General features: G+C 47.1%; 1 protein-coding gene across 1 annotated transcript in view; it reads right to left on the reverse strand.

Moving 5' to 3' along the window:
* LOC119390267 (optomotor-blind protein) overlaps window positions 1-15,083 on the reverse strand; it is a 161,278-nt gene that overhangs the window by 59,762 nt on the left and 86,433 nt on the right. The window contains exon 3 of the mRNA XM_037657845.2: window positions 2,105-2,251. Within this exon, the coding sequence (XP_037513773.1) occupies window positions 2,105-2,251 (147 nt within the window). The remainder of the gene's footprint in view (window positions 1-2,104; window positions 2,252-15,083) is intronic.

Here is a 15,083-nt window from a genome sequence, read left to right on the forward strand (position 1 = left end):
CGCAAGATGGAGTGTGTCGTCCATCTCGAAGCAGCACTTAGTCATCACTACTGCCACCCTCAGGGCGAGCACGCTCCGCTTGTCTTAGAAGGCGATTAATGGCGTGTGAAAAGCGCATTGTTCGTGTTGTGGCGTCCACAGCGTCCCGGTTGCACGAATCCGCTGTTCGTGCCTGCATGTAGATATACCATAGTTGACGCGCTTTATCCTCCGATTTCTTTCTTTCTTTCTTTCTTTCTTTCTTTCTTTCTTTCTTTCTTTCTTTCTTTCTTTCTTTCTTTCTTTCTTTCTTTCTTTCTTTCTTTCTTTCTTTCTTTCTTTCTTTCTTTCTTCACATCTTCGTGTAAACGCCCTGAAGCAGGCCCTTTTCCGCGGTAAAACGTTAATTGCCATCTTTTCCATCACGAAGGTACGAAGTTTTCGGTCCAAGCCAATTTATCTTTCCGCGGCTATCCGCACGATCGGTACAGAGTGTTTTTCGTGCCTGCCCGCCATTCCTGCCTACCGGGCCGGTACATATCCTTAGGGCCCGCGTTCAAAAACGCGCCTATTATCGCTTGTTGTAATTTCCAACATTTGCTGCTTCTTATTTTTCATCAGATAAATGAAGTCGTTTGTCCGGTCCCGCGTGTGAGCAATAGATTCTGTTGTATTTTTTTTTCTTAAGTTACGTAACGAAATAAAATGGCGAAAATATCGACGTTTTCCTCCTTGTTCATCTCGTCCTATCTTGTAAGTTTACATTTATGTATTCTGTAAAGTGCTCGTGTACAGATGCCTATCACGTGCTTGCAACTCGAGCGTCGATCCTTTCTGGCATGCTCGTGTACATGTGGCGTCTATACTAAATCAAGCTTAAAGTTGTGCGCCTAATACGTGTCTACCTGTGTTTTCAGCTCCTTAAGACCACCTCTCTCTCTTTCTGTATCTCTTCATCTGTTACGTGCTTCGCGTGTGCAGATAAATCTCTCCTGTATGTGAGCACTGTAAGTTTATCGCGTTCTGCGCTGCTCCCATGAGTAAAAAAAAAAAATGTAACCTCTATCCCGCCGCTATCTCGTCCGTATCTCATCGGTAAGACACGCCGTTATCACATTCGTGCGGTGTCTCGCGTCGTCGCTTCGCGATAGCCCCGCATGATAGCACCGCGTCGGTCGTTGCAATCGGTTTCCGGCTATGCGATACTTGACGGCAATTCAATCCTTTGGCTATAATTATTGGCGTACAGCACAGTTTAATACAGTTGCAGTGAGGTGGAAAGGTGGGCGAGTACTGCGCTCCTCCTGCGTCATCTATTCCCGCGTGTCCCCGTTGTTTTCGCGCTGGTTTTCCAACTGCAGTTTAAACTCGTTATAACGAAAACTGATGTAGCGAATTATTGGTTATTGTTAAGGCGTTTATTTGAGGGCATTCAGCGACAATACGCAATGGCGACCGTCAAGGCAGAAGCACGGACTCAGCGCGAGCGGCGTTCTTTCAGGAGAAGCAGAAGAGGACGACCCACTAGAAGGCGCTGGACAGCGCAACCAATTACTCAGTTCCATACCTTCGCTAGAATTATAAATAACCAAATGCGAACTTTGATTGGTCACGCTTCATTTCAGTGCTATTCATTCCTTTTATAACGAAATCAAGAACGCGAAAGCCGCCGCGATACCGGCTGTAAAAAAGAAATGTTTGGTTCGCGCAACGCTCACGGAGCTTGAAACGTAGCTTAAAAAGGAAATAAACATTGAAAGACAATTCAAGCGCCCATATTTACATCAAATTCACAACCACATCCTCATTCTAAGTATCGACGCAGACATGTTTTGTCAAACGAACTTTGTTCCGTTCACCTTCTGATGTTCTGCCACATTCAGTTTGAAACGCCGCAATGATGAACGTAAGGATTACCTCGTTTGTAGGAGAGTCTGAAAGCTAGAATAATGCGCTTCTGTACCTAGGTTTTTGCGCGAGTCATAATGCCGATTTGTTAGAGCCGATCTTTATCTCTACTGTTACATCGAACATCGGGTATAGCAAACTAAACTACGGTCCCGGTGCTACTTCGAAATAACGCGGCTCGATCGACTGTATCACACGTATGGAGCTGTTTACTGACCTTTTCGTTTTGGTATGCGGTGACTGCGATGAATCCCGTCTCCTTGAACACGTACGTCCTGAAGGTGCTGTACGGCAGCTTGAGGATGTCGTTGGCCCGCACCAGGTGGAACCGCGGCTGGTACTTGTGCATCGAGTTCAGGATGGTCTGCATGAAGTGATGAGAGGAAAGAGGGCGAATAAATTCATCAATCCATACAGGCACGTATAAACTTGCAGTGAGTTGTGAGCTGTGCAAAATGGAGCTGTCGAAACAAAGCAAAAAATTGGAGGCGACCCCAACCACCGACTCATAGGTGTGTGGTAGTAGCACACGCACCTCGGCGTTCGTGTACCCCGGTGTATTCCTTCGGTTAACCCTCTGTGTTTCGTCGCACTGCCGAAGCGCATCTCGGAAGCCATGTGTAAAGAAGCTCGTGGTTGAGATCCGCTCCGCCAGGTGCAGCAACGATCGCAGCTGATCACGAGAAAAGCGTCGGCTCTGTCAACGAACTCGTTCAATTAATCTTCATTACTTGTCCCGACAGTTAATTAGCAATTATCTAAACTAACATTATACTCCGATATCACATGTATCCCATAAAACTTGTCACGTGAACCGGAACCATTAATTTCGTACCAGTGTTATTTTCTAAAGCGCATTTTTTCTGAATATTCGGAAAACCAGAGGTAAGTGCTCGACCGGAAGTGTTCGGAAAAGAAAGAAGATTATCACTCGTTGCTCATGTCACTAAAAAAGAAAGCGGACTTCTATCCACGCTTAGGAGCTGGTTGGCCACTGTGGTATATCGCATGATCCGACACACTAATGTGACGGAGAGTGTTGAACGATTGAGCAAGGCGCCACATGAAATTATGTAGCGCAACACACTTGAAAGCACTGCACCACTGCGTTCGCGCTGCTGTTCGGGAGTCCCAACTCTGCGTGGCTATCACAACACAAATGAAACCATTTGCTAGGCGGGTCGCGCCCAGAAGAAATAAAAGGGAACGATGTGAAAGCACCATGTGTTCTGCTAGGGGTGAGCGGTAATCTGCCCCTCATGCGTAGTATACTCGAGGCATGCAAGCCTTCCGAAACAAGCGTGGATCATAACTTTATTATTATACGATAACCGAGGTGTATTGAACGGTGTATATAACAGTATAATAGTCTAAAATCACAGAAATGATTTTAGATTGTTGTACTGTGTGTTCCAGTATGGGAGGGTCGCACGCCGTCCCGATTAAACGCACGTCAGGAATGTGTGTTTGCAAAAAAACTCACAGGGTCCCTCATGTATTCGCCTAACACGACTCGAAGACGAGAACCATCTTTTCCTTCTCACTCGATGTACTGATCCTCCCCCGCATCTCTCCGAATGCTTTCTGCATCTTTCAAGTATTCATGTGCAGAAAGCTTGCACTGCCTCCAAGATCGGAGGCGTTGCAAGCTTTCTGCTCCTCACGGGGCTTTACACTGCCTCCGTGATCGACCCACATTTGACCGAGCGACGACGTCATGAGATTACGGCATCATGTGACGTCACTTTATGACCGTCATAGTGACGTTACAAATTTTGGCTAACTGTGAAGTCATGATGACGTCAAATAGTGGCGCCATGACGTGATGATTTTTTCGCATCATTCCGGTTGACGCTGACGACGCGGGACGAAGGTCGACGCCGATGGTCAATTTTCGCGCTTGATGAGGCATCTAAGTCTATTGCCTTAAAAATCGAAACGAATTAGAGTACCGAGTTAAGAGAGCAGTAGGCTGTCCCCATGAAAGGATGTCGGAACAGATAAAACGTAATGTATACGTTTAGAAATAAAAAAAGGAATATTATATCGTGTTTAGAAAAAAAAAACTCACAGGGTGCCTTGTACATTCACCTAAGACGACTCGAAAGCGAAAGCCATCTTTTTCTTTTCAGTCGGGTATTGACGCGCCTCGAGCCACGAGGTGCGCGGGTGGTCACGTGAATTCTTGTACCACGCCCCGGCTTTTCGCTCAAGATCACGCTCGCATGAGACATATAAGGCTTTCACCTTAATAAGTGAGTTGGGCTGGTTACATAATGCGTATAAGGAGACAACCGGTGGTCGTTCATAGCATGGCCGATTACAACCTAAGCTCCGCCCCCCAAACTGCATGCGGTGCGCCTATAATTCATCTGTGCAAGAAAGTGGTGCTAGGTGGTTTCCGTTCTAACCATAAGTACTTTTTGCTGATAATGTAAATACCACGCGTATTGTGAATTAAATGTTCGTCGTACCTTGTCAGAATGTTACGTTTGGCTTAGCAGTGAAGTAGGAATCATTGCTGAAATTTGCCAGGAAGTTCATGTTTTCGACCGAAAGCTAGCGACACGAACATGTGCCTGTATGGGAAAACTCACCGCCACGAAATAGCGAATTTCCATTGCGTTGAGCGTTTAGGCAAATTCTCGCAGGGTGGGACAGCGATCGCTGTGGGAGGAGCTTACATGTTCCATAGTCGATCTGAATAAGGTCGCGAAGCTTCGGACGAAAAGCGGTTCAGAACCTACTGCCAGCGACATCAGCAATGGGACTTATGGGCATGGATGAAGGAATACTAAGAGATAGAGCACTGCACGGGCTCGGGCCTACCCGAAAACCCGGGCCCGGCCCGGCCCACGGGCCGGGCCGGGTAAAGTAGTTTTCACGGTGGGCCCGGGCCGGGCTCGGGTCTGAAGCTCCGGGCTTAGGGCCGGGCCCGAGTTTGAGGCGGCGGGCTTGGGTCGGGCCGGGCTTGGACTTTGCTCAGTCCTTAAAGGGGCACTAAAGGGATGCAATGAATCGGTTCAGACTGATAAAGTGTACTCTGAATTCGAATGTAATTAGTTTCACCATCATAAGGAGAAAATCAAGGGCAAAGTTCCATTTTTAAATTTCGCGGCGAAATCTTCGCGCGTGACGTCTCAGATTTCAAAATGTATTTGTCGTATTTTGGGGCGTGGTGATTATGAAATTTTAAGAGTAATTTACTGATAATAGAAGAATTGTTTTTTTAGTATCTGTCCCTTTCAAGTGTGTTCCTCATACGTTGCGCGTACATATGCGTTTCACATTTTATCTGGATAAAACGATTTTTTTTGTACGTGGGGCAAGCTATTTGAAGAAGTTTTTTTGAGCGACAGGTACTGATCTTTCGCTTTTTGCATATGGAGCTATTTGATTTATCTGAAACGGGCGAGCTGAAAGTAAGTAGACCAGGCGCTTATACAGCTAACATCTCGCTATTCCGTGCTTTATTTGCATTCATGATTACTTCATATTCCAAATATTAGCCTGTAATCGCAGTAATAAATGTAACATCATAAAGTTATACCTATAACTTATCATCGCAAGTGCGATCACGGAGCTCCAAGGCGGGGAAACGTTCTTTCAAGTTCCAGCCCTCCACTAAAACGAAAAAACTGCGTGCAGTCTCGTTGCATAAAATCCCTATAAAGACTTTTTTTTCCGTGGCTCCGTCTAGGCTCCCAGTGGTCATGTGAGGCGAGATGGACATGCACAGCCTGCTTTGTTTGCCCACATTGTTAACGTCTGAACGTTCATCTTCTTCTGCTATATCAGCGGTCTCAAACTCGCCTCAGCTAACGGGCCGCATTCACGAAAATTTACTTCCGCAAGGGCCAGGACAGTGACGAAGGTAGGAGTGAAGGGAGGTGGGAGGGGGGGAATATAGGCTCTACCTGATGTCAGCTAACGTTGCTATATTAAAGACCTCTTTAAGATTTCATATATGGGTCATTTATTAAGTGTATTTGGCGGCAAGTTTCCACCAATATAGCGATACCTATCTCCAAAATGACTAAAATCTGGACGCCAATTATACAATATACAGTTTTGTTTCACGGTTATGTATCAACACGTGGTGACTGCAGGCGGTGCCTCACGGAAAAAATTTTTTAGACGTGTCATGCCTGTGTAGCTCAAGAACGTACTTATAAATAAAAAAAAAATGGGAGAAACACAGTCATGTGCGGGCTGCAGGTCGCTAGTGAGAGGTCCACGGGCCGTGTGTTTGAGACCCCGGCACTATATAGTGCGAAAGCTAAATGATACTGCCACCACAGCGTTGGAATGTGCAGGAATAGCATAAGTCCATTAAACATGTATATTCATATTTAAAGGCAAGGCATATTAGCTTGACAAAATATCTGGCTTCAATAAGAATCACGAATTTCATGCCGGGGGATGTCCCCTTATCTCGAATCATATGCATCCAATGAGTAAGCGTCGGTAAGCTTATTTGCACCTTTGCCCCGCCACGGTGGTCTAGTGGTTATGGCGCTCGACTGCTGACCCGAAGGTCACGGGATCGAATCCCGACCGCGGCGGCTGCATTTTCGATGGAGGCGAAAATGTTTGAGGCCCGTGTACCTATAGATTTAGGTGCACGTTAAAGAACCCCAGGTGGTCGAAATTTCCGGAGCCCTCCACTACGGCGTCTCATAATCATATCGTAGTTTCTGGACGTTAAACCGCAGATATTATTATTCGCACCTTTATTACCAAACTGGAATGAATTCCGAAAATAGATCGCAATCACTTCGTCCGCCTACTGCCAGTCCTATACCAATGTAGTCCAGCGTAGACCAAATTATCAGCGTAGGCAACCTTCTACCGGTACAACATCATTAGGAAGGCATACACCATTATAACATGGACAGAAAAGAGCCCTGTGCAAGCCGTGCATAACAAACACTGCTGAAAATTGCAAGGAGAAGCCCTCAGAAGCATTTATAGATTATGTTGAAGAGTGGCACAACGTTCGGGAACGAGAGAAATTAAGGGATTAGCTAAACAGTTATTTTCATTCTGCAGAGGTCCAAAAAGACATCCTAAATTAGCTCCAGTGGTGGAAGTTAAGAACTACGACTGCCAACGCCTTCACATTCCTCAAGGCAGATATGCACCTCTGCGGCTAGCGCAAGCAGTGCAAGAAACTTCAGCGTGGTGGGACATGTGATGGAACGGCGCATGGTGTGCTTATAGTGGAATCTGTGTATAATTTGATTTTTTTGTACAATAACATGCGAACAAATAAGCTATAAACAATGCCACAAAAGCTTATAGACTGTATATAATAGCAGTGGTGTGATATATGAGAACACTGCTATGACAAATAGTGGCTTTTTTTTTCCATTCGACTTCTTATACGTATTTTCAAAGTGCACGTGGTGCGCGCGGTTCGTTGTAATTTTTATCTAGGTTAGTGTATTTACAACAAATGTAATAAATTTGACTTTTTCCCTCCTATTTCTCTTCATGTGGCAAGGTGCTACTATGATAGATAGGTGCTACATATCCAGAAGGGTGCACGGTTGGCTTTCTCGTTACAGCATGCTTTCAAGGGACACTAAAGGAGAAAAAAACGATTTTTGGCGTGTTAGTAAATTACTCTTTCATAATTCCAAGATCACCACCGCTGCCGAGAGAAGACGCATGGGAAGCGCGAAAACGCGCAAAAAGAAATTACGGCTGGTGATGCCTCCTTGAAATTTGCGCATCAAACTCATCATAGATTTTGTTGGTGTCTGCTAGGTCCTACGCAGTTCCTAATCGGTAAAAATGAAGTGCACTGTATTCTGAGGGGGGGCCATAGACTTGACATACGAAGCTACAAGAAATTTCGACAAGACAAAGTCGCCAAATTACGAAAAATATGCTTTGAAATCCGTGTTGTCACGCGTGGATATTTGGCGCGAAATTTACAAATATAACCCTGACCTTGATTTTCTCCTTTATTAATGTATCTGTGTTGGTGAAACTAACGACATTAGATTTCTCAGATTGCAAGTTATCAGTCTAAGCCAATTCATTGTTTCACTTTCGTGTTCATTTAAATTTCAATAGAGAGCGCAATAAAAACTAAGTGAAGAGAGCATTCTGTTCTCTGTCCCCTCTGTTTTTATTGCGCTCCTTATCAAAACCGGACTCATGCTGCAAATCACTTTTCTTCCTACAATATCTGCTACAAAACGCTATTGATGATCCCGATTGTATTCCTAGAAAATTAGGTACAGTATACCACTGCCGAACAAACATTCATCGTACCCAGTATGTCCGCTCAACTGTTTCAACGGTGAGCCAGCCCCCTTTTTACAAGAAAATACCATAGATTACAGTATACTTGCTAGCGAAGTATGCGCCAAGCATGCGTAGATATTTGCCACTTAAAACGCCCCTGCGGTAGATTCGATCTTCGGGCAACCGTGACCACCTAGATTATTGGCTCGGGCCCCTGTCGGGCCCGATCTGTTGTCGGGCCGGGCCGGGCCGGGTAGGCGAAATTTTTTCTCGGGTTCGGGCCGGGCCCGGGTTTCACTTTGAGTCGCCGGGCCGGGCTCGGGCGGGTAAATTTGAACGAGTCCCGGGTCCGGGCCGGGCCGAGAATCGCGGCCCGTGCAGTGCTCTACTAAGAGACTCCCTGACGCCACATTCGTGAAGCCTCCGCATCGCCTCCTAGCGAAGGAGCAGCTAAACATTTCGCGATTGCCGTCGCGTCGTTTGCAAGCGCATGCGCGCATCGAGCGGGTCGTGAACCTTTGCCAGTTTTTGTTTGTTTTTTTTTTTCGCCATGCAAGCGGCGCAATTGATTCGCACGTGCTGCTCCTTCTGTGTCTTCCTTATGAAAGCTACGCAATGTCCAGCTGTTGCGTATACCCGGTGCAGATCGCATGCACTGCGGAAAGTGCCGGGTGTCACTTTTCATGTGTACGTATACGTTCGCTTCATTGCTGATCACTAATGCATGATATTTGCATGCGAAGCTCTCGGATGTGCGCTGTGTTCCTCCTTACTCATTGTGTCAACTCGAAACACATGTGAACTTTTGTTTTTGGTGTCTGACGCGCCGTACATAACGTGCGCCGAAGGCATCGCATCGCGTTTTTTAGAAGCTGTGTTGTTCATACGGAAGAGCAATAAACGTTTGTTGTTATCGGACTACGTGATGTATGTATTGCGCGGTGTGCGTTAGCAGCGTGCTAGCAGCTGTGTGCGCACTGTAATTACAAACTATACGCGCACGGTCGCGTATACAATACAGCGGTGTCCTCTTTTCGACGTGTAGTTACATCAACTATTAGGTTGGCGTTGCGCCGAATAGCTACTACGCTCACTCCATATATACGAGCAAAGAACCGCTAATCGGCCAGTAGATCGGGAAATCGGGCTACGAGAAAGGAAAAGAAAGGAATAACGCCCAGCAGAGCGCGTAAGTCACTGCCAGGTGAGTTCGAGTACGATGTTGCAGGGGCTGAATGTTGTTGATTACGGCATGTACCGGTACTTTCTGTACTCTTGCACAAAAACTCTCCACGAAGAATCTCAGCACGCAGCGTTCGGGCCTGCCACGCACGAACAGCCTGGTAAACGTCTTCTTGCAACATTTTACTGCATGCAAACCGCACAATACGCTCGAAGTTTACGCCGAGACTACAAATCTGCGCAGAAGCGAACCAGCGCGGAGAGCACGCCGCGGGTCGTCTGCTGTTTTGTTTGCCCCATACCGGTTTGTTTGCCCCATAAATTTGACGTCACTTCCGCCACACTTTTCGCAATGCATTGGGATACGATAGGGCCTGAGTTTTCCTTCCTCCATGGTTATGGGTGCTGCGATTGAAGCACGACTAGGTGGGGAGGGAACAAACACTAATAGCGAAAAACTAAGTTTTGTTCAAGGGCGACGCAATTTTTATGTTTTAGAAATAACATATTTATTTCCTCGACAATACTATGTATGTGCAATGTGCAAAGAATTAATGACAGTGTTTAATTATTACGAAACACCGTTTTCTTAGCGCCCTCTGAAGAGACGTGCACGCCATTATTGTTCAGTGCAGCCCTTGCCGTGTCTGAAAAGGCGTGCTCGTAAAGTTCGTCTGCGACGACCCGCCCCTCATGTGTTTTGGTGTTCCGCACTTCTACGCGTTCTCTGAACTATTGTCGTGAGAATTAAATTTTTGCTGTGCGCGGAGTCGTGAAGTGCGTTTCATCGTTGGTGAACGTGTTCAGGACGGTGCCCAACGGGCAACGGGACGATGAGGATAACATTACCGCCGAGTGCTTGCTTCGGTGGGAACCACGTGCTGTGCAAGGACGCAATAGCAACACCCATGTCTTTTAGATAAGAAACCGCCAAACCGATAAGGTTCGCAATACTATGCTTCGTGAATCAGTATTCCTGCAGCCCAGCTTTCTTAGTGAACACGCAACGCCTACTATTATTCCTGCGATCGGTGGGCATGTCGCCAAGTTACGTATCGCGCTGATTCGCATGCCTGTATACGTTACGCGCAACACTAATTTATCGGAGCATAAGGCAAAACATAGTGCACGTAGTGTCCGGGCACTTTTGCATATTACCACACTTGGTGCTCATTGTGTGCAGTGTAATAAAAATTTTGTTATTGAGACCATTGAATAATACTGAAATGTGATAATTTTGGCGGGACTAGGCGTCATTTCTTCTTGATAGAACTGAAACACACAAACAATGTGCACTTAAGAAACCTGCGCATGCGCGAAGCCAATAAGCCACGCTGCAGATATGAGGGGTACGCTGCTGGTTGCTTTAATCCGACTGCGGAAGATGCCAAGAATGCCGAATAAAAGTTCCAAGAATAAGTTTCCTAGTAAAACCAAGGCTAGCTAAACGGCTGTACACTTAAACACCACTGTCTAGTCATGAGTCGATATTAGTTTCGCTGACGTTGTCTTGAAGCGCATTAGTCCTGGACTCGCCAGCTCGCCTTAATGCGACTCCTTACTGATCAGGGGCCTACGTAAACAATTTTTAGATCAAATTTCGCGCTAGGGCCAACAAAACCACGTCATTCAAATACCGGATGTTGCGTCAGATCCGCATTATTTTAGGAGCTTGCTCCTTATGCTCGCGCCTTGTCCGTAGCCGCCAGCGTGTACACTACTTCTCATTGGTCCCGCCAGGAGCGCAGCTGCACTCTCTCCGGTGATTTCAAGAACGCTCACTAGATGGCGCGCCGCCGCTCAAGGCACCACGCTCGGCGCATGCGCTAGTTAGGTGACTGCTCGAGGGCCGCGCCTCTTGTTGGGCGCGCTTCCTTTCTCTTCGCCGGGAGCTCACTAAGCGAACACTCTTCGTTTCCGCTCCGCAGCATGAACACCTCAGCCAAGGCAGCAGCGTGACGGGCTCGCAAAGCAGCTGCAGCTCGCGCTCGCCGCCAAGACCCTGCGGTGAGAGCCCGGAAGGCCGAAGCGAAGAGGGCTAATGTATATATAACAACGTTGTCACGTCTGTATATGATGGTAGGGTAATGCGTACGGAGGATTCGCGGGTTACCCGATCATCTCCGAGCAAGCTCCTCTAACATCATTCACTTCGTGGATATGGCGGTGATTTTTTTTTTGTTCCGCCGGAAGTGTTCCCTCCTCACACAGATGGCGCTAAGCCCCATAAGCACCTGATGAGCCGCCATTTTCTGAACGTATGGGCTTCTATAGAGGCTTCGCTACCAGTTACATCTACCTTGCATGTTCTCTTAGGTTGTAACCGACTATAGGCTTCCCAAGTAACGCTTAGTGGCGCTGCTGCTCTTGACAGGCAGCGCCATCTCTGGCAGAAAAAGAGAAACTGGGGTGTAAGCACCGCGCGTTTTCCCTTCTCCACCGCGTTGCAGCGTTGCTGCTCGCTTCTGTGCACGTGCAGAGCTCTCGCGCTGCACTTGCGGCGCCTCACAATGTACCGCTTGCAGTGCGGCTTCAAAAGGATTTTCAAACTTGACTGGCACTTCCGAAAAGCGAACTTGATCAAATGAGAAAGGCTCGTCAATCACGTTAACGGTGAAGAGCAGACGATCGACGAGAACGACGCCCGACTCAAAGCGAAATGCATTTCCCAAGTCGCGATTACACCGTGTAGGACGTATACCTCGAGGTAAGTCTCATTCTGTCATGTTAAAGATGAATAATGGTCCACATGCACTTCGAAATGAAGCCGTACACGTTATCGATGTTCTGTGGCGTGGACTACGAATAATATGATTGTTGTTTTGATATGACATGCTTACAGTAGCAGCCGTGTACTTTCGTGAACAAACGTTTGCGGCGTGCGAAAAAAAGATTATACGGCCATGGCACTGCTTCCTGAGAAGGTTAGAGTCAAGTCCTCCGTGCCGCTAGAGAATCACCCACCGATTAAGACGCGAGGCAGCTAGCTGAGCTTTAACCACTGTGAAGCAAGATGAACTGCTCGCCTCGTTTTTTCGGCTCTCGCGTCATGTTTGCAGTCTCTTTTTATGATACCGACTTGACAGGCGTATAAAACCTGTTGCGTGAACGCGGCTAGAAAATCGCACAAAGTCAGAAGGTGGTCACTTCAAGGTTGCAATTGCAAAGCATGTATTAAGTGCCAGTTATATTTACGGCTTAAATATATATCACCCTAATAAAGTGACAAAAACAAAGCAAACCTGCAGAACGATGTCAAAGCTTGCTGAAAATGCACAGACGTCCGTTCCGGCGTGATAAAGCATGCCTTCCCGACGCGTGAAATGCAGGCGCCGAACTTCTGACAATGTGCCGAGTTCAGTTGAATTCAACCAACCGCGCAACGCTAACGGTATAACGCGAATGTGAACGTTCAACAACGGCGGGTATGTCTCACGAGCACGGGGAATCAAAACACAAAGTTGCTTCACCTACAACCGTAACTGGACTTTAACAATGCGAGAAGACAGCGCGTAATCATTACCGTAGTCGCTGCGTGCATGCGCCGCGTTACTTACCGATTAAGGTAGTCGGAACGAACGAAAGCGATGAACTCAGACAGCCAAAATAGAAGGCGAGACAGCGCTGTCAGCTATCCACGCTTGCCGCCTTTATTTCTCGTGCGACACGCCCGGGAACCGATACAGTTTAACATGTGAATCGTGTGCCTTGTCTGCACTGTTGTGGCTGGCCACTAAACCGCAATACTTCGGACCACGCTTGCGCTTCCGCGGGGTCGCTTCTGCCATCGCGGAAATGCACAGCTTCGCACAGCAAGCCTCTCGGTTCAACGTACCCAGCTGACGGCCCCCCAGTTACCCACACCGAGAGAAGAACGCGTGCGCACGTGCGCTACCGCTACCGTGAAAGAGGCTGAGTCGGCCGCGCCTAAGGTTCAGAGCTTTCCGACAGAGCCGCAGCGCGGCTGGCGCGGCGCTGTCGTCGCGCCGCAAACTTGAGCTTGGGTTCCCTATACATATATAAGCACCACGGGATAGCAAACGCCGCCGAAAGCGGCGGCGAATTAGATGGTGTGGCGTAAGAAGGACGCTGGTATAAAATGGAATCGGCTCGCACATGAATAGTAGATGGTCAGATCGTTGGGATAGCCTTTCGTTCGGCAGTGGTGGCGGGCGGTTGTAGCGAACATTATTTGAAAATCCCCACACTTGCACCCATACATCAACTTCGCGTTCGCTACCTTGCGAACGATGTTATAGTGAGGTTAGTTTGAGTTCGAGCGATATTAGCTAAAAGGAAACGAAGGAATCATAAAGTATACTGAAACGAAATCGTTCTGTACTGGTTGCGCGAAATGTTGATTTAGACGCGAACCATAATTGTTGCAGTTGAACTTGAGAAGACACTGAGGATATTCAATATAGTGTTCTTCAGCAACGACTGATTAAAGCTGGCTCCATTGGTCGTGCACAGAAGGAATTTCCATCACATTAAACTTATATCAATCAATCATTCCATTGCTAGTGCGGAGCTTGTAAACCACTCCCTGGCGTCATCGTTTGCACGTTCGGAACGAAACTTCTTACCGGCAGAAGTGAAGCCAGCACCCCCAGTTATACAACTCAACGACATGCTATATTTGGGTGGTGGCGCTGAGGATATTCTGTAGTGTTTTTTTAGCAATGACTAATGAAAGCTGGCTCCGTGAAAGGCGTCCCATCGTCACCGTTTACGAGTTCGAAACAAACATCTTACCGGCAAAAGTGACGACAGCGCCACCTGTGATCTAAAAAAAAAAAAAAACACGCTTTTTCCGGGCGGTGCCCACTTAGAGAGCAAGTATCATTGGTAGTGGGCAGTTTCTCCGATCGTCACCGCTTGCTTACAGGTTCGAAACGACACTCCTTACCGGCAAAAGTGAAGCCAGCGCCGTTACAAAACGATGCTCGTTTCGGGTGGTGCCCGCTTATAGAGCAATTAGTTTTTCTCTAATAATGTAAATGCTAGGCTAATTATGAAATAGGATATCGTTGTTCACGACGAAAGTGACATATCGAGACGAGTATTGATGTCCCGATCGCCAATAAAATTTTCCAAGGCCTTCAGGCTTCTTAAAAAAATCACAGCATATCCACGGAGTGAATGATGATGAGTGGGCGAAGCTGCGGAGGTTCATCGGTAAACCGTGAATCTTCCGTGAATTCTGCCCAGTACATCATCACCGACGTGAGATCGGGCGCGTTTATACTAAATGTTCGATGAGAGTTATGACGACTTGCAGCTCACTTTAATTTTACATGTACGCTGTGAATTTTCATTGTTTAGAAAACCATTGCTTTAGAAAACATCTGGCGTCTTTCGTTGGTTTATTTCATCAATCAACGGCGTTTTGAACAAAATTTTTATTGTTTAATCACGCACAGGAGAAATCTCACCAGGCACTACCTTGGAGGTAAACAATGGCTGCTAATGGGGAATGAGAGACAGAAGAATTCGGCTTTTAGTTAACGCGCACGCTGCCAATTTTTTATTGTTCAACAACGCACAGGAGAAACCTCCCGCCCGGCACCACCTTGGAGGTCAAGATCTGGTACTAGCGTTAAGACTGGTTACGCACTACGACGGGGACGAAGCCTGTGCCGCTTTAAAGGCCAACTCCGGCGATTTTTTGGCCATGTCAAAGTAATGGTGCTTTTATGTTCCTGAGACGCTCCTGTTACGGGCCCGATAGCAGAAATACTCGGCAAATTGGAGAA

Source organism: Rhipicephalus sanguineus, chromosome 4 (assembly GCF_013339695.2).
Source record: "Rhipicephalus sanguineus isolate Rsan-2018 chromosome 4, BIME_Rsan_1.4, whole genome shotgun sequence".
Lineage (NCBI taxonomy): Eukaryota > Metazoa > Arthropoda > Arachnida > Ixodida > Ixodidae > Rhipicephalus > Rhipicephalus sanguineus.